This window comes from Galeopterus variegatus, unplaced genomic scaffold, assembly GCF_000696425.1.
Source record: "Galeopterus variegatus unplaced genomic scaffold, G_variegatus-3.0.2 Scaffold1975, whole genome shotgun sequence".
Classification (NCBI taxonomy): Eukaryota; Metazoa; Chordata; class Mammalia; order Dermoptera; family Cynocephalidae; genus Galeopterus; species Galeopterus variegatus.
In genome coordinates, this window is record NW_007728086.1 from 14355 (window position 1) to 38205 (window position 23851).

A 23851-nucleotide genomic window follows, 5' to 3' on the forward strand; every position below is an offset into this window, starting at 1 on the left:
AAAAAAAAAAAAAATGGAAGAAAAAAATCCCACAAACATAATGGTAGATGCTGATGTCAATAAAGAATGAAAAATCATATTTTCCTCTTACAAAAATTATAAAATGAGGTAGAACCATGCTTCACTAGAACATTGTCTTTGAGAATTGAGTTTTACATAGAAAAAAATCTTACAATGAGCTTAATTGTCAATTACCACAGATGAATCCAGGGGGAGAGAATTGAAGTTATAGCTCCATTAAAGAGAATTGAGACCACTCAAAGGATGTTATAGTGAAGCCCTGGCATATTGCACCCACACATAACAATGAAAAATCATGGACTAAATTAGACAATGAAATGGTAATGCCAACTTTTAACAATGTCAGGGCCAATTATTCAGTCAGTGAACTGTTGGGGATTATCTCTTCCTTTGGAATATTATGGTTCTTCCTGTCACTAATTACTTTTTCCCATTTGGGTACCCAGACTGGCATCTGCAGAATGAAGTAGGGAAGAGGAGAAATTCAAATAACTTTGCCAATTTGGGAAGGATCAAAAAAAGCTTGATATAATAAAAATTTTAATATTGATTCTTTTATTTTTGGTTCTTTGTTATTTCTCTCCCATTTTCAGTCTGCTTGTTATCTAAGATCACAATGAATCAATGTCTGAGACTTGCTTAGAAAACCCTGGAATTTCTTTGTGTATTTCACCCACTGAAAATGACTAGATCCTGCAGATATCAAATGAAATACATTTGTGTTGTGAATTGAGATTTGATTTTCTGGCTGCAAGAGACAGAGCTACTGTGAATTTGCAGCTGCAGATGTCTCTTTCATCTGGATGAAGTCTCTAGAGTTGAAATAAACAATGGCAGAAAGTATCAACCCGGCTTTAAATGGTTTCAGCCAGAACAGAATTACAGACACATTTACATTCAGCATTCGTGATGGAAAGGTAAATTATTTGGACTTACAACTGTTAACTGTTAGCTTCATTGGCATTTTCTGTACAATAGTCCTTAATCTTGGAAATGCAGCAAAGCAACAGTAATCATTCCGACTGTCTTTTTCTTCCACATTTGCAAAGTATAGATCTCCCTTTTGGCTCATGTATACTCTTTCATCTTGTTCAATGTGTTCTAATTCTGGAAAGAAATATCTTGTCATCGAAAGGGGCAACTGTCCCTCATTACATCTCATCTTCCTTTTTCATTTCCCACTCTTTTCTATTATTTGATTTCATTTTTCTTGTCTGCTCTTCCTATTGCTCTCAAGTCTGGTACTATGGGAGCAACGGTTGTGCAAGAAGTAAAAACAAATAGAAGCAACAAAACCCCTGGGAGTGTGGTTTTCACCATTAACCAAAGAAGCCCACTGGCGGACAACCAGTCTGTGCGTACGACCTTTCCTTACCATCCAGACCTCCACCTGTGCTCTGTTGGTCTGCACTGGCTTATCCGAAAACTGGTCAATTCATATAATGACCTAATGGTCATTTTTATTTTCTTTGGATCATATTGCTTTAAAACAGAGGTCCCCAAAACTGTGTCTCTTTCCTGGATGAGGCCTGGAAGGTTCTAGGGTGACTGGAGCCCAGAACTTTTGGTTGCAGCCATGAATAGCTTCATTAGCTTTCATCTGAGGGCTACACAAGTATTTTTTCCCTGGGAGGCATAATGAGAAAACATGTAGCAGCACTGCTGAGGCAAATGTGAGAAGTGGGCTTCACAAGAGACTGGAATTTCAAATCGAGAGTCAGCAAAGCTTTTTGGAAAATTAAGCACAAAGGTCAATACTAATTTCTTGGTGAGTCACTGCATTTAGCAGGTAGAACATTACTAAATTAGAAATATTAAGCTAGCCACACAAAACACAAACCACCATCACTGTAACACAGCTATATTCTAAAGAGAAGTTGTTTTGAATATAGAAAGTATTTTCTTCACAGAGACACTTTATCATTTCAGTAGCCTCTCCCCTTTATAAATATGATGGAATAAAAACAAAAATAAATAGTGGTTTTCTAGTGTTTCACATACACACTTCAGTTTATATTTAGGACTAGGCACAGACTTTAAATTTATGTAATTTTTAAAATCAATCTGATTCCACATTGATAACCTTATATAAATATTTTATTTTTGGTTTCATTATGTTATTTACATTGTGCATGAAAATAGAATTCTCCATTATTGATAGAACAGAGCATTACTTACCAATATTCATCCAATAAATGTGTAGAGGTGGGAGGCCTTTGGGAGGATTGCATGGCAGGACAATCGGATCTCCTTCCTCCACTTCAAGAGGGTCAATTTTTTCTTTTGGGAATTTTGGAACACCTGGCATACAAAATCATTTTACGACATTATTTTAAAATTAACTTTTAATGTCACAACTAATACCTTACTACGTTCTTAAAAAAAATTGAGCATTTTTAATAAATTCAGCACTCTAGATCCTGGTTCTCAATTTCCACTGCAGAGGTAAAATACTGTTAAGGATCTGGTGTGTGCACTCCCATGTTCATCGCAACACTATTCACAATAGCCAACCTAAATGTCCATCAGCAGATGAATGGATGGGGAAAACTGTGGTATATATACACAATGGAATACTATTCCACTATAAAAAGAAATGATATACCATCATTTGCAGTAACATGGATAGAACTGAAAATCATCATGTTAAAGTGACGTTAGGCACAGAAACAAAAATACTGCATGATCATATGCATATGTGGAATTTTAAAAAAAGTGATTCTTACAGAAGTAGAGAGTAGAATAATGGTTACCAGAGGGAGGATGGAAGAGGAGGGGAAGCTAGTGGGGTTTGGGGGAGGACAAGTAGCGGGCTAACAGGTACAAAATTATGCTATCTACCCTAAGTGAATCATTGTGCAGTATACACATGGATTGAAACAAAACACTGTACTCCACAAATATGTATAAGTAAACGTTAAAATATTTTTTTTTAAAAAGGATCTGGTGTGCGTCCTTACACAACTCCAAAAATACCTTGTATTTTGAAACCCTGGACAAAGAATATTTTTGCTATGTGACATCAATAAGACAAGAATATGCTTGTGAATATTTCTGAGCAGAGGTGTAAACCCTGAGCTGTAGGATTTGCCCATTTTAGTTTTGATAAATATAAAATCAGTTTTCTTTAAACACTGTGATTTTTTTAGGCAGTTACATATTCTCTATCCCTTGCTTTATTGTGAATGCCTTGAATGTGACTGGCAAATATTCCACTTAGAGCATTAACCACATTAAATAAAAAATTCAAAGCCCACATGGGGAAATGGTAACAATGCAATAAAAAAACAACCATGACCACTTTAAGTTGCAAAGAGAGCTCTCACATTGGAATCACTTCCAGTAAATAAAATTATAAATGAAATAACATCGATGTAGGAAAGGAGACTTTCCAATATTTCAGCCTATTGTTTCCTCCCCATATTGGAGTAAATTTCCCAAAAGAGCAATGCAGTTACAGTGACAATATGTCAAAAATGTAGAGAATTTGAAATACAACACCAATGTTTAATATTTTTATAAAAGAATTTCTATTTATAAGGATATTCTTCCTGAATATTATATTGGTGTCTTTCCAGTTTGTTGGGGGAATTTGCATTATGGAATTACACAGGCTCTTATAGAGGAGAGGGACCATAAGAAGGCATTTATAATGGTACTGACCTGATGGAATTTATTAGGGGATATTCCATCTCTGTATCTCCTTCCTAAATTGTGATAAACAACGGCTTAGACTTGCAAGTTTAAAGATGTACTCATTTACTGCAAAATTTCTTCTGGAGAAGCTTTGTGCATTTTCTGTATATTTGTCCTACTACCCCTCTACCCTCACCCCAACTCTTTGTGGTTGAGGGAATTTGCTGACATTTTTCTTATTGATGCACCAGCTGGTTACAATGAATTGCTTTTTGTCTAAATTCAAGGACCTTTCAAAGCTTAACATTGCAGGGAGTAGGGAGGTTACTACAGTGCCTTTGCAACTTGGGAAGGCAAGCTTCAGTTCTCTTTATACATTCAGCCATGTGACAGTCAGTCCTTTGGTGGATTCCCTTCTGGTCAACTCATTCTATCAAATTTCTCCTGGAAACTCTGAAATCATATTTAAAATGGCAACTATCTTTGAATCACATTTTTGCTACAGGTGACATAAAGTTTTCATCAAAAGACCAGAAAGTATGTTTAGTACATTCAATACATTAAGATCCTATAGATAAAATATTATGCCAGCTATTTGGAAAAGCCTTGACTTTGGTGGAGAGCAAATGCTATGCAAGTCATTTTGCAGAAAGTACACTTTGCAAATAAGATGTTGTAATTTACAAAACTATTATATACCCAAAGCTCCAAATTCAAATCACCTGTTCAGTGTCACTTGCTACAACTGAAGCTCCATATTCATTTGCATTGAAGTTAGTGTGTGTGGGGTAGTTGTTGAATCTACTTATACACAGATACAAGGGGCGACAGAGGAAGGAAAACATAGATTGGTAAATGAATGAAAAGGGCAGGTAATTCTCTTCTTATAACAGAAAACTTTACAGTGCCTAATATGAATATACAGTTCACTGGATGATATTTATTGTAAAATGGCTAATTACTAAGATGTATAAATCCCTTAATTGGAGAGCTGCTCCCTCAGAGCATTCAGAAAAATCTAATGAATCAAACACATATTACGAATACTGCCAGTGAAGCACTATCATCCATGTGTTAATTAAATCTAGACTGTAGCATTCTAATTCCAAAAATGTAAATACGTATGTAATTCAACTGGCTTCCAAGACATTAATAATAAAAAAATAAAATAAAATAAAATTTATAAGTCTACCAAACTCTTTCTTACATTCCATAAATCTTCAGAACAGCTTTTATCTAAAGATGAAATCACTAACAGGAAACAGGGACTAGTATTTATACATTAATTAATTTAAGGTCTTAGAAAACTCATTGTAAAGAACATTTACCTGTCAGGATTTTTTAGGTCTTATTCTTTGACTTTGAAACTACTTAGCGAGTTTGATGGCATGCTAGAAAGCAAAATTTTAATATTCACAGGTAAATGTGAAATTGAATTACTGTAACGCAAGAGCGGGCATGAAGTCTACCTCAATTCAGGTAAAGAAATGACTCTACGTAAAAATAACTCTAACTAATGACTTTTACTAACTGTGTTTCTCTGGTGATAAACATTAGCATTGTTGAATTCAGACAGATGCAATACTTTTCAAAGTAAATTATAAACATTTTTTTTCTGTATGCTCATGTGAGGCAACTATACTCCTCTAGCTTGACAACAAATTTCCATCAACACCAGTTACAAAATCACTTGACTGTGTTTCGATAAGACTGGACTTGACCCCGAATGTCCTCTCTGCAAAAGGATCATCAACATCTACCTAAGCAGGTCTTTAAAAAATGTTTGGAAGACCCATTATAACCAAGTCTAAATGAAATTAATTTTTTTCCTATGTGATTATAGGTCTATTTATATCAGCAAATCAAGCATATCACAGCATCTATCTCTTTACTATTCTCCAATGGGCTTTCACATTTATTATTCCAAATAGTAGACAAATTTCAAGTAACAACTCCAAGAGTTTAAGTGACACTCAAACATATTCATATCTAGGCTTGTGAAAATTTCCCCAGTTAAAATCTAGCATGGAAAAACTTTCCTAGAGACAAGTTAGCTGCACACCAGTCTCATTACCAGAGCTATCAAGACACGGCAAATCTGCAAATAAGAAATCTGTAGGAGCTCTACAACTTCAGGTGCTGTCAGTGAGTTTTGAAAATGCATCATCTCAATTCTTTCAACATAATATACAGAAAAAAAATAACATCTTCATACCTTAAATAAAGAAGATTTCTGAACATGATTCTACATCTACAGGATATCTTATGGAATAAACAGTATTCTGCCCCAGGCACTAAAACTAACTGGCTAAGTAGCTTTAGACCAGTATCTTATCTTTCTGTATCTCCTTTTACTTTTCTCTGGTATCCTAAATCCTTTGAATTCTTCTCTTTGGGCTCCTTAAAAGTCTCATTAGGTCAGAAGCTTCATAAGGGTTGAGATACTATGAAACTTAAGCTGTGCAACTCTTTCATGCCAACACAATTAATAGTGAAGAATAGTAATGAAAATGGCCTCAGGGTATTTAACTAAACAAAATTCATCAGGTCAATGAAATAGGCACTGGAAATTTAACTACTACTAAGTTATATAATAGCACTACAGCTTATTCTCTCGCACTGAAGGAATAAAACCAATGGTTTCCCTATAATCTCCTGCATCTACATGGTTCTGATACTCTACATCAAGGTATTTTAAACAAAAAAGTACAGTGCCTTTCTGCTCATCCAGAAGACGTGTTACTTGAATGATCTAAGTATAGGAAACCCTGGATAGCAGCAGGTACACACATGAACTCTGGAGTCAAGTGCTTGGGGCTGAGTCCTGGCTTTGTCTCTTACTATGTGATCTTGAACCTGTTACATAATGTGCCTCAGTTTCCTCATCCATAAAATGGGAAATGTAATTGTTGGGGTGAGCAGGACTGAAGCCATGTTGGGACCTAACACTGCACGGGCTGTAGGCAAATTTTCAAAGGACACGGTTTAGCTCTTCACATGCATTTCTCTGAGTTCCCTCTTTTCCCATGGTTATTTGATATTTTGAACCTTGGTTTCGGGCACGATGACATTATTTACATGAATGTAAATTTTTTTTCCAGCCAGCCTTTAGCTGCAGACTTGCATGTACTATCCAGACCCTGGGAAACCAATGAAGATGTCAATAAAGCTACGCTGATTCCACCCTCCAGCAGGACCCTGAGATGACAGCAAAGATGGGAGCAGAAATCAGACGGAGTTTTAGTGAGACCTTGCACAAAGTCCCCACAGCTCACGTCTCCCTCCCTCCTGCTTTTCATTTCCCACATTCTGTTCCCTTATCCCCCTCTTTAAAAACCCCTCAGTAAAGCTGAGTCTTGGAGATGGCCTTAGCCAACCATCCTCCTTCAGGTTTACTGGAGAGATGGGTGAGCTTAACATCTTTCCTCAAGTCACTGGGATTCCTGAATAAAAGCCGACTTCCATTTTCACCAACATTTGACTTTTGAATGGCTCATTTTTGAAAGGGGGCAGGCGGCTGGACCTGTGTGTCCAATAACAATGCCACCTAACTCATTTGATTTGTGTCAGTTTAAATAAAATATTTTATGTGAGTCAACTAAAATAATGCTGGGTACTTAGAAAGTACTTATACATGTTGGTTACTATTCAGATATTTTTACTTTGCATGGTACTCAGAGTCACATGTCTAGAGATGAGATGGCAAAGGAACAAAGGAATTTTCTTCTGATGCTCCCGACTTTTCCTGCGGCCTATATGCTAACAACTTTTGTAATATTATGCAAATATTTGAATTAACTTTTTCAGAGGAGTTTGAAGGGGGCAAATCAGAGAAAATGATGTGCATTTCTTGTGGAACTACGATTTTTTAATTAAATTATTTTCCCCCTTCTCATCACTGGGCTAATCTTCCTATTCAAAGAGCTTTATCTGTTTTGACTTCTCACTCTGTTTACAGGCCTAGTCTGGTGGGCTTTTGAGTGCCTTACATCTCTCTTGAATGTGCTTGGCAAACTGCTTACACTCTGGAGTCATTATCATGAATGCATGCTACTGACCCCACATGTGGTACATCCCCTAACTCCAGTTTCCATCTGTAAAGAGATTTAATTGATTCCCATTTCCTGCAGAGTACCCCATTAATCCACTTAAGACCACAGAGAAATAACACTGCCTTTCAGTCCATGAGCTCGTAATGAATTCACAGTAAGGAAGGATTCCCGATTCAGCCCATTTCACTTCAGTCATTCACATACTCTGACCAAAGTGGGCAAAATCCTCAGCCTTAGTTAAACTTTTAAAGTTCAATGTTGTGCTCTCAACTAAACAAACTGATCTTGTTTGGTTGGTTTGCACATATTAGTACAAGAAGTTAGCATTTGCTCTCAGAGCCGTTGTTCCTACTCCACACCTCCCAAATCAGACTGGTAAAAAGCCAGGGTTTGTCTTAAGGAAACTGTCCTGAGGAATCTGAGGAAGCTACATAAATGTAGAAACCCAGCACATTAGTAATTCTAATTGGTTTTCATGAAAACATTATATAGAGGGTTTCATCCTTAAGTCTGCCATTTCTTAGATTATTTTAACAGTATGTGAAAATTGTATTATTACTTTTATTCATTCTTTTATTCTTCAGTCTATCAACCAATAAATCAATCACTAATAATAAGCATTTTTGCAGCATCTAACAGGCAATGCAAAGAAGAAAAAATATAACAGCACAACATCTTTCTCGTTTTTAAGGATTCTAATTAATATCTATGACAAACAACAGATTCTCCCGAAAGTACACAACTAAATGCTTTAGAAACTCCAAAAAATTTACAGCAGCACTGTTTTTAATAGCCAAAAAGTAGAAACCATCCAAATGGCCAACAATTGGTGAATGGATAAACAATATGTTGTATTCATGTAATGGAATACTGTTCAGCAATAAAAAGGAACAAACTACTGATACATGCTACATTATGGATAACCTCAAAAACATGCTAAGTGAAAGAAGCCACTTGGAAAAGACCACATATTATTTGATTTCATTTATATAAAATATCCAGAAAAGTACAAAAGGCAGAAAGTAGATCTGGGGTTGCCTAGGGCTGGGATGGGGACAGAATGACTCCAAGTGTCCACAAGACATCTTTTTGTGATGATGAAAAGTTCTAATTCTAGATTATGATGATGTTCCACTAAAAAATTGTTCATCTTTTTGTGATGATGAAAAGTTCTAATTCTAGATTATGATGATGTTCCACTAAAAAATTGTTGGTTGTACACTGAAAACAGGTCAAGTCTATGACATGTAAATAATACCTCAAAAAAGTTGCTTAAAAAAATCAGAGAAAAGAAAAATCAGTATAGGCCAGCATAGATTAGGAATGCTATGAGGAGAAATCTGATCTGTTCCCTGAAGGTGGGTAGTATTAAATAGCCAGAGTAGAATTATTTATGTTATCATTTTAACCTTATTGATAGTTAAATAATGAAGGCAAGAAAATAGCTTCCACTCTTACCAGAGCCACCTGCCACATCCTTAGGATGTAAATTTCTTGAGAGGAGTCTCTGTTCAGTTATATCCCAAATTACTAGAAAAGTGGCTGGCACATGAGGGAAGTTTAACAAAGACTTGTTGAAAAATAAACTGAGTAAATCCCTATTTCATGTCTTGGAAAACCCATTTAGTTTTCCATGTATTTGAAAACAGTATGTTTTGTTTGTTTGGTTGTTTTTTTCTTTCACTCTTTCCTCAGCAAACTCAACTACAGTGTTGTTGAAAATAGAAAACTGAACATTGTATGTACAGGTTTTTATTTGTAGGGAGTAATAACAGCAGATTGAGAGAAATAAACTCTAAAACTCAAATCAGAAAGTTTCTATCAATATAAAAGAAGAATCGATTCTCTACAGCTTAAGAGAAGAATCAATTGTTAAAGGTTGTAGGAAGCTTTAGATGATCTCTGGTTTATAAAACTCCTAAGTGTTAGGGTAGTGGTCCTATTCAACATATAATTACAGAAAGCTGTCAGATGATGAAGTTATTTTAGGAGAGACTGGAAATGATGCATAAGAAATCTAATTAATTTTGCTCTTTTCTACAGCAGCAGAAAAATAGAGCAATTACCCAATACATAGCTGAGATCCAACTCCCAACTCTTCACTACAAGATTAGCATATGCTGGGCCAGAATTATCCTTACATTGTTCATTCACTTGGTCTGCTTAGATAACGAGAGAAAATACTTTAAAAATTCTTTACTTGCAGAATCTTATACTAAATTGTGCCATTTCTTTTTCTTTGCAATAGATCTAGCTACTTACTGCCTTTTCCTTTGCATCACCATAGCAACCACTAGAATTCAGGTTAGGGATCACCCTAATGCATTGTCTTTTACAACAGATATTTGATCTCCCTCTCTCTCATTTTATATTTCTAGTCTTATTTCAGTTAAGTGTGTGTGTGTGTGTGTGTGTGTGTGTGTGTATTTGTGTGTGTATAGTTCCATGATTCTTAACTGCAATCTTCATGGCAATACTTTCTGATCCAGAATTCATAAACATTTCCTATTGCGTGTCGTTTCAAATCCAAACTCCTGGGGCCACTTCCGAGTTTACACGTCACTGCTCTGTCCATATCTATGCTATAATATCTCATAACCCAGAACAACTACTTCAGACCAATCAATATGCTACATACTTACTCATTATGAGTATGCAAAAAGACCATTTATAAAATAAATGTGAAGAATACTAAGAAAGAAAGAAATATGACTGAACCTCTTTTACTCACCATCTATTTTACAAACAACAATATTTTTATTACCTTTCTGTCTGGTGCTGATCCCAGCCCTTCCCACTTCCGTTAGAGGTAACTACTATCCTGAGAATGGTTTTTATCATTCTTTTGTTTTTCATTATAATCTTACCACATAAAATCATACTCCTTATCAATATTTTACTTAGTTTTGCATACAGTGGTCCCTCGGTACTTAGAGGTAACTACTATCCTGAGAATGGTTTTTATCATTCTCTTGTTTTTCATTATAATCTTATCACATAAAATCATACTCCTTATCAATATTTTACTTAGTTTTGCATACAGTGGTCCCTCGGTATCCACAGGGGATTAGTTACAGGACCCCTGCAGATAACAAAATCCCTGGATGCTCATGTCTCCCAGTCTAGCCCTGCAGAACCTGCGGATGCAAAAAGTCAGCCCTCCACATCCACAGGTTCTGCATCCCACAAATACTGTATTATCTTTCTTTTTTTATTCAAAATATTTTAATATTCACTTGTACATATTTAGGGGTACAGTATGTTGTTTCAATAAAAGTTGTGGACTAATGGGTACAAAACTATGCTATCTACCTTCAGTGAATCATTGTGCAGTATATGCATGTATTAAAATAGGGTATTTTCGATCCACTGTTGGTTGATTCTGTAGATGGGGAATCCAGATATAGAGGGCTGACTGTATTTTGAACTTACATAAATAAAATCACACTGTATGTATTTCTCCAAGATTTGCTATTATTGCTCAATATATTTCTGAAGTTTTTTTCACTCCTAAGTAGTATTTTCTGTATCAATATATCACAACTTACTTATCCAATGCTACTATAAGTAACTTTTTTCCCTCAGTATATTTCTTAATACAAACAATACTACCACAGATATTCCTGGTTTATATAGACAGTGTTTTTTAATAAATATGCATACTTTTCACTGTAAAGGTTGCATACCACTTTGTTAGATTTACTTTTTCTATACTATTTTCTCTCTTCCTTCCAGTTTATTCTGCTACTTTAAGTTAGCTCATTCATTTTCACCCTAAAATTACGTTACCTAATAAGCTGACATAATTAATTTTTATCCTTTCTTCTTTTCAAATATAAGTTTTTTAAAACGACATACATCCTTATTAATAATGCTTTTGCTGCATCAAATATATTTAGTTATGCAGAGTTTTTGCTGTCTTCAAAACATATTTTATTTTCCCTTGCCATTTGTTACTGGGCCTATGAGTTACTTAGAGATATGTTTATTCATTTTCAAAGATATGAGACAAGAAAAATAAGTTCTATTGATGTATAGTCGAGGTAGGCATCTTTAATTAACATTAATTTACTGCACGTTATCAAATGACTAGAAGAGAGGAGATACAATGTCCTCAACACAAAGAAATGATTACATTTTGTGATGATGAATATGGTAACTCTCTTGACTTGATCATCACACATTGTACACAGGTATTTCTATTCAACTCTGCACCTCACAAATATGAATATTCAATTACATTTCAATTAAAAAAACAAGGACATAAAACATTTTTAGTTTTCTTTTCATTATCGATTTCTACCATAGTTCCATATTGATCATATTCTCTTCACAGCTCAGTGTCATCAAATACAATTATTTTCTTGTGCACATAAAAAGATGCATTCTGCAGTTTTAGGGACAATGTTCTGTACATGTTCCTTAGCAGGAGCTTATAACTGGGCTATTTAAACCTCCTACATGCTTACTGATGTTTTTCTCAACTTGAGCCACCAAATAATGAAAGAGATATGTTAATATCTCTCATTATTATGATAGATTTATCTCTTTCTCCTTGTACTTCTATTTTTGCTTCCTGTATTTCAATATTATACATACTTAGTGAATTAATCTCCAGGAATGCTTTTTAAAATAGTCTAGACTGATATCAATGTAGTTATATCTACCTTCTTTTGGATAGCATTTATCTGGGATATCTTTTCTATCTTTTTCATTTTGATTTATTCTGTATCTTTATAATTTAGATGTATTATGTTGTAAAGAGTCACAGTGTTTTGTTTTGTTTTTTAAATTGGAGCACTTATTCTATTTCTATCTTTCATTCATGACATATTTGGATTTATTTCTACATTTCTTTCTTTCTACTTATCTCATTTTTCTTGTTTTCTCTCCGTTCTTACCTTTTATCCCTCCCCATGCACCACAAAATTTCATAATCACTCAGTCCTTTTCTATACTTTTAGTATAATTACTCTATAAATTTTAAGATGCATATTTTACTTATAAGACTCAAAATGTTATCTATATTCCCTCCTCTAGAATTATATAAGAACTTTAGAGCAATTTAAATAGAGCAATTTAAATACAATGCTCTCTCACAACTTGCGTGATAAACAATGGTCATTATTTGTTTTTCTGAAGTCTGTGTACATTCTGCACCCCGGAATCAAATGTCCATATTTTGTAGGATCTAGGACTTTCTTTGAATTCTTTCAGTGTCCAGGACTCTGAAAGAAGAAATTGCCAAGTAGAAGGTAACTGACAGTTTTATATGTAAGAATCTACCCTGTAAAACCTTTGGTTAGAACTGTGTAATGATGTACACCTTAAGATCAGGAAAAATAAATGACCAAATATGGAAGGTGCTCATCAAAAATCCCATGAACAAAGGCAAAATATGCTAATAATAAACTACTCCTGGTGACAATTACTGATAAATAAATAACACCTTTAATAGCAAAGTGCTTTGCAGTTTTCCATGATTTTTATTTAGCAATACCAACAGCTGGTTCTCCTTTTCTAATGGGCACTCATGTTATTGAGTTAGGTCAGGCAATGTGGCGTGCTTTGCCCCACCTAAGAAAATACGAGTAGAAGGTGCTCGTGTAACTTCTCCCTGGAAGCATTTAAGTGACTGCATAAAACTGATTATGCTCTCTGTCCCAGACTCTGACCAAAGTGGCATGTTTCACATGATGCCACCAGAGGATGATGATGTGTCTTCATCAGCTTGGATCACCAAGGAAGTCACATACAGAACATGTGCCCTGAGGAATTGACAGACCCACAGCAAACTGCATTATCAAAGAATAACTTTGTGCTGATACATGGGCTTTGAAATCTATTACTGTAGCTTAATTTAGCCAAATCTAAATAATACCGTATTTAACTTAATTCTCATTGTGTGAGGCAAAGTGGTATTATTTTTTCCCATATTAGATGTAAGTCTACCGAAACAAAACAAAATTATGTTGCTGTCTAAGGTCATCCAATTTTAAGCCACAAGATCTGTGAGAGAATTGCCCTTATAAATAAAATATAAGACATACATAAACTGATTAAATTAAAAATGCTTTATTTCATTAGTGCCCAATATAACTCCTATTTAACACTTCTCTAAAACATTTGTCAAAAAAGAAAATCTCCATTGTAATACTTACTTGGAACTACGAATTCTATTTCTTCTGACATAGCAACTCCCAGTTTATTAGAAGCAAAACAGCGGTATTTCCCTTGAAAGTGAGATATGTGCCCCTCATTTGGGATCTTGAATGTTCCTGAATTGTTAGATACGATTATCCGAGGGTCAGAGAGATTAAAATGCTTGTCATCCTTAGTCCACATAAATCTGTAGGATAAAACTAGACTCAATAATCCTGAAAAATTATAACATATTTGTTAATTTTAAAGTATAAACAAATACACAAAAATGACCAAGCCAAGACATTTTATAGTAAAAAATATCTATTTGATGGAATATAATAAAATATAAATACGGATCTCAGAAAAATCTGAAAATCTTAGAATCGATGAAAAAGTTGTGACAACTAAAAGAATGCAATTGAAGTTGGGTTTTGTTCTGCTCTTTTTAATTAATGTTATTCTTAAATTTTTCTAATAAGAAATATAATGCAAGATTATTACCAATATTTTTGAGACAATATTTTTGCAATAAATATATTTATAACATACAATTGAAAGAAAGTGAGCTGAGATGCTGGGTACTGATCAAGCTTTATTAAAGGAAAAGAATCTGCCAGGCTGCATCCAAAGTGGGGGTGGGGGGGCAGCCCAGGGCTGCCCTCAAAGTGGAGGACAGCACCAGGTGTGGGAGTGGTAGAGCTTATATAGGGTGCCAAGGGTTGGCTGATACCATCAAGGAGGGACATTATGCTAATGTGGAAACTATGTGACCAGGGTGGAGAACGGCATCCTTGAGGAAGCAAAAGGGTTTCTGTTTAAGTCTTGAGGCTTCTTATAAAGGGAAGTGCGGGAGGTGTTTGGTGCTGGAGTGGAAGACAAGGCCTGCAGCTATTTTGTGCTTACTGTGTACACAATGGTGCCAGTCAAATCCAAGATCCATCAATAACATATAATACATTTGTGCTTGTGTGTAAAAAAGCTCACTCAAAATCCAAAAACACACAAGCAAGTATTATCGGTTGGTTTATTTCCTAATTTCCTATTTTTAGACTTATTTGTCACATATTCGAGACCATGCTGAATATATAATTCTACCAACTGATTTTTTTTAGTTCTAACAACGTTAGTAAAGACAGTTTTTATCACTATGTTATCTTCTGCCATTGGTTACTATTTTAACTAAAACATTTCAATGTTTTCCCTTTTATGAACAATATTGTGATAAACAACCATACATATTTATTTTCTGGTAATTGTTCAAGTATTTATTTAGGCCAATTTCTTGGAAATGACATTAATAGGCCAATAATGTCAGAAATTTTTTATGCTTTGATAAATATTGCAGAATTGTATTCCTGAAAAATATATACACATTAAATTCCCACCACAATATGCAATAGTGTCAGTTCCATGAACAATAATATAAAGAACATTTTGATCTTGATCAATCTAATAGACAAATAATGACTTCCCGATTAGATTTTATTCGTCTATATAACACTTACCTATGTAAATTTGTATATATGAAAATTATTGAATTAATAAAACAATAAGAGATAGTAGCATACCATGTAGATAGTGTTCTGCCATCTGGCATGACAGTATTTCTATGAGAACTTAAAAAAAAAAATCAAGTAACTTATTCACAGAATAAGAGGTGTGTCAAATTTAAAGAAATACAATAATAAATGTTTAGAATGTTGTTCGTAAATGTGTTAACTTTAGATTAATGTTACCTTTCACTAAGTAAAATAAAGGATTTTCTAGTTTTCAGCTACCTTCTTTACTTTTATGGTAAGGAATTGTAGAGTACTTCCATTGTGCCAAAGACAGCTCTAAGTATTTAACATAAGGCACTTTAGTTTATGGTAAAATAAATTCAACTGGCAGAACATATGTAAAATAACCAAACTTTTTTACACACTTGGCTGTTATTCACTTGTAAACCCTTAGCTTCAATCATATGAGTATGCAGTTTTCTATTTCAAGAAGCTTATGATGGTCAGAGTAAAATACAGTGTAAAGGACAGCACAGATTTAAGGAACTACTGAGTTTGAAGGAATACTCACATTGGCTCTGGATTTCCTTTAGCTTCACATTCAATTTGAAAATACTCATCAAAGGGAAAGGCAACTTGCACTTTTGACTGTTTCGTGATTGTTGGAACCTGTTGAACTAAATATTAAAATAAGTTCTTAAAGAACATGCTCCTCAAAAACTGGGCAAGATTAATTTAGCTATAACAGGAACACTTTTTAACAAGCTTCTGTATTGGTAAGTAAAAGAATGATACAGGAGTGAAAATTATGAAAGAAACCTGACTTCCTCTTTGCAACATGTGTTTACTCCTAAGGAATACACTTCACTGACATCATCTTATGTTACTTAACTTGTTGATTTTATTTAAACCCAGAATAATGTAACAAATTTTAAAGCACAACAAATACTGCCATATCATTGCAACTTTAAACTATCTACAGTACTTTTTAAATTATTGACATTCAGTCTACATTGAGGTGCATATGCATTTTTATTTAGTTCAGTCATTTTTTAAGTTCTCTTTATGATTTTTTATGCTTCTGTATAGACATTATAAATAATTTTCTGCTTTCACATTATTTCTTATTGGACATTATATTGTTTTTCTTTTTTTTTTTTCTTTCCAGGTAACATGTATTTCAATAAACATCCTTGAGCATATATATTTTTCCTATGCTAAATTACTGATTTATAATAAATTTGCAGGAATGCACACTAATGGTAATGACGCTGGATAAATGCTAATATCATTTTATCAAGAGATATTGACCACAAACAACACGTGAGTACAGAGGTACCCCACATCCTCGCCACCAATGAACACTAGCATTTAAAAGTGATAAAAGTATTTTACTATTTATTACAAAAGAAAATATAACCTCCCCATTCTCTTTATTTCAATTTCCATTTATTGCTTTTACCAATAAATGTTTTTCCATTAACTTGCTTAGTATTTGTTATTTCCCATTTATACACTTTCCTTTTATATCTTTTTCCCACTTACCTCTTAGAAGCTTGAGTTTTTGCTTTTTGGGGGTCTTTTTCTTATAGAATTTAACCCACTAATAATCATTAATGCAAAAATAATAGCTAATACATAATATGGGTTCTTTGTTGTTGTTAATAGAGTCTTCATATTCAAATACCCCCTCATCTTGTAATAAATTCTGCTAGTGCTGGACAAGTTTAGTAATCCCTCGAAACAAATAATATTTGAAAAAATAGGGGGTGACTTTGCCTCTCACCCAGTCAGGTAGCTAGACCACATTTTTGAGAATTGTGGGAACTATAAAATACATGTACTACTGCTAAAGATACAAACTTGGATTGTCTGGAAATAGGACACAGATCATAATGTATGTAAAGATCTACTGCCAATGAACACTCAACATTTTTCAAATTGAGACATTCCTATTTTAATACAGTTCTTAGAACCTCTAATAAAGGGACAGGGTAAAATTTGTAAGGAAATGCAAACTTTTCAGCAGCAGGAATCTGAGTTTGGCAAAGATGTTTTGAGAAAAGCAATTTGCTGGCAGGCAAAGATCCTGATTTATTTGAGTAATATCCCACAATAGAGTTACAAATAGGACCCTAAAACCTGTGACATTGCGCCAGGCCCTGAACCACTCTCTGTTTTCTTATTTATAAAATTAAGGATTCAGCCCAGATAAGTTGCTCCCAGACATTTTGGTCTCACATCTCTTTTATATTCTTAACAATTATAAGATATCCCAAAGAGCTTTTGTTCATGTGGATTATATCTAACAACATTAACCATATTAGGAATTAAAACTAGAAAATACTTAAAATATTTATGTATGAATGCATTTAAAATAATCCTATGATATGCTGAAATAAATAACATTTTATGAAAAACTGAATATAATGAAAAGAGTGGCACTGTTTTACATTACTACAAATCTCTAATTTCTTAAGAGAAGGCAACTGGATTCTCAAATCTGCTTCTGCGTTCAATCTGCTGCAATAGGTTGATTTGTTTAAAAATGTGAAGGAAATTCAGCCTTGTGTAGATATGTAGTTGAAAAACGGTGGGAAATTTTATAGTCTTTTCTGATTATTGCAGATATTCCTATTGATTAGTACACTGAAACCAAACAAGTGGTAATTTCTTAAAAGTTTATTGTAATGTGGAATCTGAAACCTATCAATAAACATTTCATATTCTGTTACATTAAACTATTTTACTTATGGGCTCTTTTAAACCTATGCATGATGTTCTAACATGATGTTGTAACATCATGCAGTAGACATTTGGAAAAAATACTGGTTCACTGAGTTACACAGATCTTCCAAATATTGACATATTTCATTATAGAATATCAAAAATTTTGCTTGAACACCCAAATTTTATCGTTGACAACATATATTGCCAGTTGTTGACCTTGAAATGACAGGCTCTCTTGGTTCATTTTGAGGAAAATATCCACCTTATATCCATCTGAGAGACTGCAATTTGTCAGTCATATTATCAAGTAAAAATGATGCCCAGCTTAGGACTCAAGTAATGATACAATCAAGGAACAGAAACAATCATCGTACTTTGATACGCAGCAGAATTATTTTATGTCTATTTCCCAGTTCATCCCAATATTAGAAAGAATTATTCAAAGGTAGGAAATTACTGCAATTAATAATGTTTAACTGCTTCAACAATTGAAATCTTAAGCAAAACCATTTTCTTTTTTTTTTTTTTTTGTCTTTTTTCCGTGTCCGGCAACAGATCGCAACCCTCAGTGTCGCCCCCGTACCAGACCGGGACCGGCAACGGGATCGCAACCCTCGGTGTTGCTCCTGCACCTCGCTCAGCCAGTGAGCGGGAACCGGTCTGTATGTGGGATCCGAACCCTCGGGCGGGAGTGCCGCCGCGCTTCCCAAGCGGCGCACTATCCAGTGCGCCACTGGGCCGGCCCAAAACCATTTTCTTTTTTAGGTTATTTACTGTGAGTACGTGACCATGAAGAACACCTTGAGTATGAGTACAGTCAGGTGCCAATGCCTTGACTAAGCTAGGGCAACAGCAGTTTTGCCACCATTGCTTTTGTCCCATCAGAGCAAATGATAACACGGTGAAATAGTAAAAATAGCAACTTAGTGTTATTAGTATCTCTGGGACCCCAAAGGGTCTACAAAACACATTGTGAGCATTGACAGCTAGCCTAGAATAATAACTAACTGCCCTTTCCAATTCTAAAATTCCATTTTCTTTACTTTTGCCTAATAAATCTGATAAGTTTTACTAGCTTATGGACATTAGTTTAAGGTTGGTCTTTATCCATAGGATATTTATAAATATTTTACTAACATGCTAAAAAATCCATGTTTTCATTGACATTTACTTTATTTCTGATTACTGCTATTTCTAAGTAGAGCAGATCTTGAGGTCACTGCAAATTCATATTATTTAAATTTTATTACAGTTATAAATGCTGAGGGATAATGCACAACAGCAACAGTCCCTCATCTGAGAATAACTTGCAAACAACTTGTTCAGTAGAACATTATTCTTCCTTAAATTTGCTAAGGTTGTAAAGGCTCAGCAATAACTAATTACTCAGGGAATGGAGCTAATAGCCTTTGGGTGTTTATAAGAATATATATTCTACATTATAAATCCTTTCCTCTATAATTAGGCCAATTACAGAGACACCAGGATTGTTGACATTCAAATTGGATACCTGCCTTAGTTGCATTTACTAGTGAGTGCTCTGGAGTACTGAAATAAATGAATAATATTCAGTTCTGAAAACATGCCATTAATATTTTATGACAATTGTTGTCTAAGGATGTTACAGCATGAAAATGCATAAGTAATTGAGACAACCAGAATAAAAATGTGTGCCATGGATTAACACAAAATTTCACCTCCTTCACCACTGATGAACAAAGTGAGAAAAGATGAAGAATAAGTGTGTAGGTCAAAGAATATGATCAAGAACCTGAATCAGGAATCTCAGTGGCAACTTTGTTGTTACTGAGAAGAAAATGTGAAATTATTAACCCCTTTTTCTCAGGATCACCAAGAAACTTGCTCTTAATCAAGCCTTCCATATTCAAACCAAAAGAATCCACTAAAGATGAGGGTACTTCAGCCTCTTAACTAGAATTTTTACAACTAAGCTGGCCAGTGATGAAATTTGATATATCGTGTGTAGGCTGAAATATTTCAGCTAAATGTAAAGAGAACTCTCAGTCTGTATATCTGTAGGACAGGTAAGAAGAATTCCTTAAGAAATGGGAATATTGAAACAGTCTTAACTATCTGCTAAGAACAGTAGAGAAGGAATTTTTACCTGGGGGGTTGAACTACAAGTGCAAAGCTTCGCAAAGTATGTGATGTAAAACTCCTACATGAAGGAATTTAAGACAGCCCTCAGAAATGGTTTTAAAAGACATTATGTTATACAGTTAGAGACTCATTTCCTTTTCTATTCACATTCAGTCTGTCTGAGTAATTCAAAAAGAAAGCTTCAGTTCATTGTTAGTACTTTTCTAACAGCAATTACATTTTCTGAGTTCGAGACTATTTCTCTAGAATTTAGATGATCCATAAAGATCATTTCCAATGCTAATTCTAACAAACAACTAATACCACTTATATTATAACTCTCCAAATTATATAGGAATTATACCTGAACTGTATGGATAAAAATTTCTAAGTAACCTCTTAAGGGTCTTTTATATCCTATATGCTTGTAACACAAGAAAAATTCCCCAAATCCCTACATTACAGATGCAATGTACTATCTCATAAATTGTGTTTGCAGATGTATTATTTTTTGAATAATTAATTACTATAACTATTTCAAACAAATTTATGATCCATTTTTACCAACATATGTTAAGACATGTATTTCCATAAGACCACCGACTAACCTCTTGATATGAATTCATACTACATAATACTCTAGATTTTAAGTTCATATCGTCTTATATTTTTAGTTGTAAAATGTCTTTTTCATTTTTCAAATACATTGTTTTATTCTTAAATATATAGTCTTTTTTTAAAGAATTCAAAGTTTATTCAGTTCCTTTTTGGTATAATTGTTTGAGTGCCAGTAATTTCTGAATCACAAGCCTCTCCGAAATAAATTAACCTAAGTGTACAAAAGTAAAAGCTTTTTGTATTATTACAGACAATCTTAGACAGATAGCAAAATACCATTGGATCTATAGATTATTTTTCTTGCTATGTGCTAAGAGGCAAAAAACCTGAACTGCAAAATGATTGTAGTAGCCAAATATCAGTTACCTGGAAAACGAAAACAGCAAACATAAATTTTGATGACAGATTGCTGGAAAATATATAGAAATATAGTAGAAAGTCATATCGTCAAACTCCAAGTATTCTACTTAAAAATCAAAATGCAAATATAAAATTCCATAAATAGGTACTGAATGCTATCACCTTACCTAAGAGTGGTATTTCAATCGCTGTTGAGAATTTCAACAGAAGGAAAATTAAGGATATAATTAATCCTCTTCCATTTAAAAGCACCTCCATTGCTCTTCAGGAAGAAAACAACCCAGAAATGATGAAAATCGTAATGTCTTCTCTTAGTTTTGGTATAAAGCTGAGGAAAATGTAGTTAACCTGGAAACACAAAAACAAACAGAATAATATATTAGTTCACATACTCTAAAATGTCAACATAACAGAAATTAAATACATTTTTCTGTTTGGCAGTATGTTTTCCTCTTTACAAACTGTTCTCTAATAGCGCCACATAAATAAAATTAGTTTTTCCTCTTTACATATAAAATAAATGGCAGTGAATATATATCGTAAACCATAAACTAGTCCAATGAATCATCAGAGAAACTTTTACTTGGAAGGTACTCTATTTCACACTGAGTGTCAATGGCTAAGAGAATAACTTCAATTAGTTAATTTCATTCAAAAGGTAGCTCATTTTCAATCAATTTTTATATTAGACATCAAACCCCATTTGAATTATTATTAAGAATCACAAATATAAATCTTTGATTTTTCTGGTGAGATAACTTTTTATGTTCAAAATTTTTACACCAATAGAAGATGAATAGTTCTAGCAAGATATAAGGAAAAGAAGAATACAGAATAGATAAGGACCTACTATTTTAACTAAAATTTACAAATGCGGGTTTGGTTCAACAGAAGAAAATGGCATCAGTTGCTTCCCATTTAAGCAGAATGTTTATTTACTCCAAAGTTTATAGTAATAAAATAAGAATTAAAATTTCGTTTTTTCTTTACTTACTCCTATTATTTCAATATTTTCTGAAATATAACAGCTATCTAAACATCGTTTATAATGTATTCTTAAAAGTAATAGTATAACAATTTGTTCCAAAATGTGATAGCCTTTCAGGTATATAACTGTCTCTGTTTTTCCTAAAGATTGATTACAGAATTTGTGAAAAAATTTTAATGAAGATGGAGACAAGAAAGCCATGAAATTTATGTTTAAAAATTTTGACTTTTTTTTTTTTTTTTGTCCTTTTTGAGACCGGCCGCACCGCGCTCAGCCAGTGAGTGCTGCGAGCGCACCGGTCGTCCCCATATAGGATCCGAACCAGCGGCGGGAGCGCTGCTGTGCTCCCAAGCGCCGCAGTCTCCCGAGTGCGCCACGGGCTCGGCCCAAGAATTTTGACTTTTTAATTTCATCTTAGATTGCATCTTAAGAGATTATGAACCTGTATCTTTCACATATGTACACAGGTAGGTCAAATTTAAAGTAGTAACTAATGTTGTTTTGTTTTATAATTTTCAAAGTCTTAAGGGACAGTGATACTATTTAGATTTTACTTTGGGAAAAGTAAAATACTCCTCTTTACTCCCCACCCCCCCAAAAAAAGTTATGAATCTTTGTCCTGAATTAGAATAATAGCATTACTCTACTTTGTCCAATCTCAATTGACCCATCTGAAAAGATTATCCTTGTGTGCTTCAGAATATTTCCTAAAATGACAAATAACTTACATTAGTAATTAAAATTTTATTTTCAAATATGTCACTATGTTAATTGACACTACTCTCCTGATGACATGAGTTATTTCGATCAATGAAATAAAATGTAAAAAAAAAGTTTTTATTACAAAAATCAGAGCACTACCTTTAACTACAAAAATCTGTGTTCTATATATTTATACAAAGTTAGAAGACACTGAACCATGTAGCTATTTCTAAGAAGAAAAATCTGAAGAAAATATTAATGCCTTGCCCTTTTTAATTTTCCTTTTCACACTCTTCCCTGAAACAGTTTAATAATAGTCATCTAAATTCATTGGTTATAGTTATATATCATTCTTTACCTGCAATCAATTATTTAATATTCTGTGCCATTAATATTCAGGGCTGATTGCTTTAAGGGCATCTCTCATCCATGTGTTTAATGAGCTGCCCTCTATTTGTATGGAGCAGGCCTTTGAAAACCACGATGCTATTAGGAAACTGTATTTTCAGATTAGGATCTCATATATCATCCCACCTTGGAATAAGATATAAAAATACTAGATAGCCAAATATGTGAGAATGGGTTCAATTTCAACTAATCTAATGATTTAGGCCAGCAAGTTTAACAGACTCTAATTGTTATAGTAAAGTAGCTCATAAATACTACATGGTTCAATAGTGATGATGTGACTTTTGGAATTTTAATGGTCTTAACAACATAGTCTTGACCCAGGACATTTTTTTTTCATAAAAGGATGTAACAATGAATCCCTGCCTTAAAATAAAACTATACATTAAGAGACATAAGAGGGGCCGGCCCCGTGGCTCACTTGGGAGAGTGTGGCGCTGGGAGCGCAGCAGCGCTCCAGCGCCAAGGCCGCAGGTTTGGATTCTATATAGGGATGGCCCGGGCGCTCACTGGCTGAGTGCGGTGCAGGCGACACCAAGCCAAGGGTTACGAAACCCTTACTGGTCACAAAAAAAAAAAAAAAAAAAAAAAAA

At 34.0% G+C, this 23851-nt stretch overlaps 1 protein-coding gene across 1 annotated transcript in view; it reads right to left on the reverse strand.

The window, feature by feature from the left end:
* Positions 1–23851, reverse strand: part of LOC103596295 (neural cell adhesion molecule L1-like protein) — a gene marked incomplete at its 3' end in the record, with an annotated part of 146967 nt that overhangs the window by 8304 nt on the left and 114812 nt on the right. The window contains exons 2-6 of the mRNA XM_008579896.1: positions 21328–21508; positions 15924–16029; positions 13871–14058; positions 2200–2322; positions 958–1128 (exon numbers count right to left, since the gene is read on the reverse strand). Of these exons, the coding sequence (XP_008578118.1) occupies positions 958–1128; positions 2200–2322; positions 13871–14058; positions 15924–16029; positions 21328–21418 (679 nt within the window). The remainder of the gene's footprint in view (positions 1–957; positions 1129–2199; positions 2323–13870; positions 14059–15923; positions 16030–21327; positions 21509–23851) is intronic.